This window comes from Pygoscelis adeliae, unplaced genomic scaffold, assembly GCF_000699105.1.
Source record: "Pygoscelis adeliae isolate BGI_AS28 unplaced genomic scaffold, ASM69910v1 Scaffold141, whole genome shotgun sequence".
Lineage (NCBI taxonomy): Eukaryota > Metazoa > Chordata > Aves > Sphenisciformes > Spheniscidae > Pygoscelis > Pygoscelis adeliae.
In genome coordinates this window covers 12,250-14,192 of record NW_008824231.1, presented here as the reverse complement: position 1 = coordinate 14,192, position 1,943 = coordinate 12,250, and the positions used below count along the sequence as shown (strand labels likewise).

Sequence of the window (1,943 nt, the reverse complement as noted above, 5' to 3'; positions counted from 1 at the left end):
AGCACAAGTGAGAAAAACTCGTGGGTTGAGATAAAAACAGTTTAATAATTGAAATAAAATAATAATAGCAATAATAATAATGTAATAATAATAATAATACACAAAGAAAGTGATGCACAGTGCAATTGCTCACCACCTGCCGACCAATGTCCAGCCAGTCCCCGAGCAGCGGCCCCCCCGGCCAGCTTCCCCCAGTTTATGTACTGAGCATGACATCCCATGGTATGGAATGGTCAGCTGTCCTGGCTGTGCCCCCTCCCAGCTTCTTGTGTCGGTAGAGCATGGGAAGCTGAAAAGTCCTTGGCTAGTGTAACCACTGCTCAGCAACAACTAAAAACATCAATGTGTTATCAACATTGTTCTCATCCTAAATCCAAACCACAGCACTGTACCAGCTACTAGGAAGGAAATTAACTCTATCCCTGCCGAAACCAGGACAACTGTATTACTGAAATAAGCTGTCACTGAAAAGTATTTATTGTGCCATTATATTAACATAATCTTAGCCTATATTCATTATAATAGCACCTTCCTGAAGAGGAAAAGAAGAGAAATATCAGGAAAATTTGTAACTATATCGTTAAAGAATCTCACTCCTACATACTTCAGTTTACCTTCTTTTTTTCTTTTTCTGTAGGTTGTGACCTCATCCCAGTCCAGTATCTCAGATGGGGTGATCCTGAACCAATTGCAGCAGTTGTTTTTGCATGTCTAGGTCTGCTGGCCACCTTGTTTGTTACAGCTATATTCATAATGTACCGTGATACTCCAGTGGTCAAATCATCCAGCCGAGAACTTTGCTACATCATTCTAGCTGGCATCTGCTTGGGTTACTTGTGTACTTTCTGTCTCATCGCAAAACCTCAACAGATTTACTGTTATCTTCAACGAATTGGCATCGGCCTCTCCCCAGCTATGAGTTATTCTGCTCTGGTAACTAAAACTAACCGCATTGCAAGAATCCTGGCTGGCAGCAAGAAGAAAATTTGTACAAAGAAACCTAGGTTCATGAGTGCCTGCGCCCAACTGGTTATTGCATTTATCTTGATATGTATACAGTTAGGCATAATTGTTGCCCTCTTTATAATGGAGCCACCAGATATAATGCATGATTACCCAAGCATCCGAGAGGTCTACCTGATTTGTAACACCACCAACTTGGGTGTTGTAACTCCCCTTGGATATAATGGATTATTAATTTTGAGTTGCACTTTTTATGCATTTAAGACAAGAAACGTCCCAGCTAATTTCAATGAAGCAAAGTATATTGCCTTTACAATGTATACCACCTGCATCATTTGGCTGGCTTTTGTGCCAATATATTTTGGAAGCAACTACAAGATAATCACCATGTGTTTCTCAGTGAGTCTGAGTGCCACGGTGGCCCTTGGCTGTATGTTTGTGCCCAAGGTCTATATCATCCTTGCTAAGCCTGAAAGGAACGTACGCAGCGCATTCACCACATCGACTGTGGTCCGCATGCACGTAGGGGATGGAAAGTCATCTTCAGCTGCAAGCCGCTCAAGCAGCCTGGTGAACCTGTGGAAAAGAAGGGGATCATCTGGTGAAACCCTTAGGTAAAGTTTGCTAATGTGGGAGTGTGGGGAAGCAATTATGATCTTCTGAGAGTTATTAATAGTGGAAGGACAAAGGGAAATATATTAATTCCCTTTGCCTCTGCACTGGGAGAGGAGTGAGTCCTCTCTCCCACATCTGTAACGGTTTCGGGTTTGATTTAGTCAAAAAGCTGTGCAAAAACAGGGGACAGAACAATGGGAAAACAATTACAAGGCTGGAAGTACTGGCTGTATCAACTGTACACTTAATGTAGGGAGGGAAACAAGATCTTAGGAGAAAAAAACCAACAGAACAAGAAATATTGCCTTGTCCTGAATGCACCCATTTACAATCTCTTTACCTTGACTTAATTGCATCGTGTGTGT

General features: G+C 41.9%; 1 protein-coding gene across 1 annotated transcript in view; it reads left to right on the top strand.

The window, feature by feature from the left end:
* The window catches only part of GRM5 (glutamate receptor, metabotropic 5), a 250,389-nt gene extending 248,808 nt beyond the window's left edge, over positions 1 to 1,581 (top strand). The window contains exon 7 of the mRNA XM_009334830.1: positions 638 to 1,581. Coding sequence (XP_009333105.1) covers positions 638 to 1,581 — 944 coding nt within the window. The remainder of the gene's footprint in view (positions 1 to 637) is intronic.
* Positions 1,582 to 1,943: the final 362 nt, after the last annotated feature.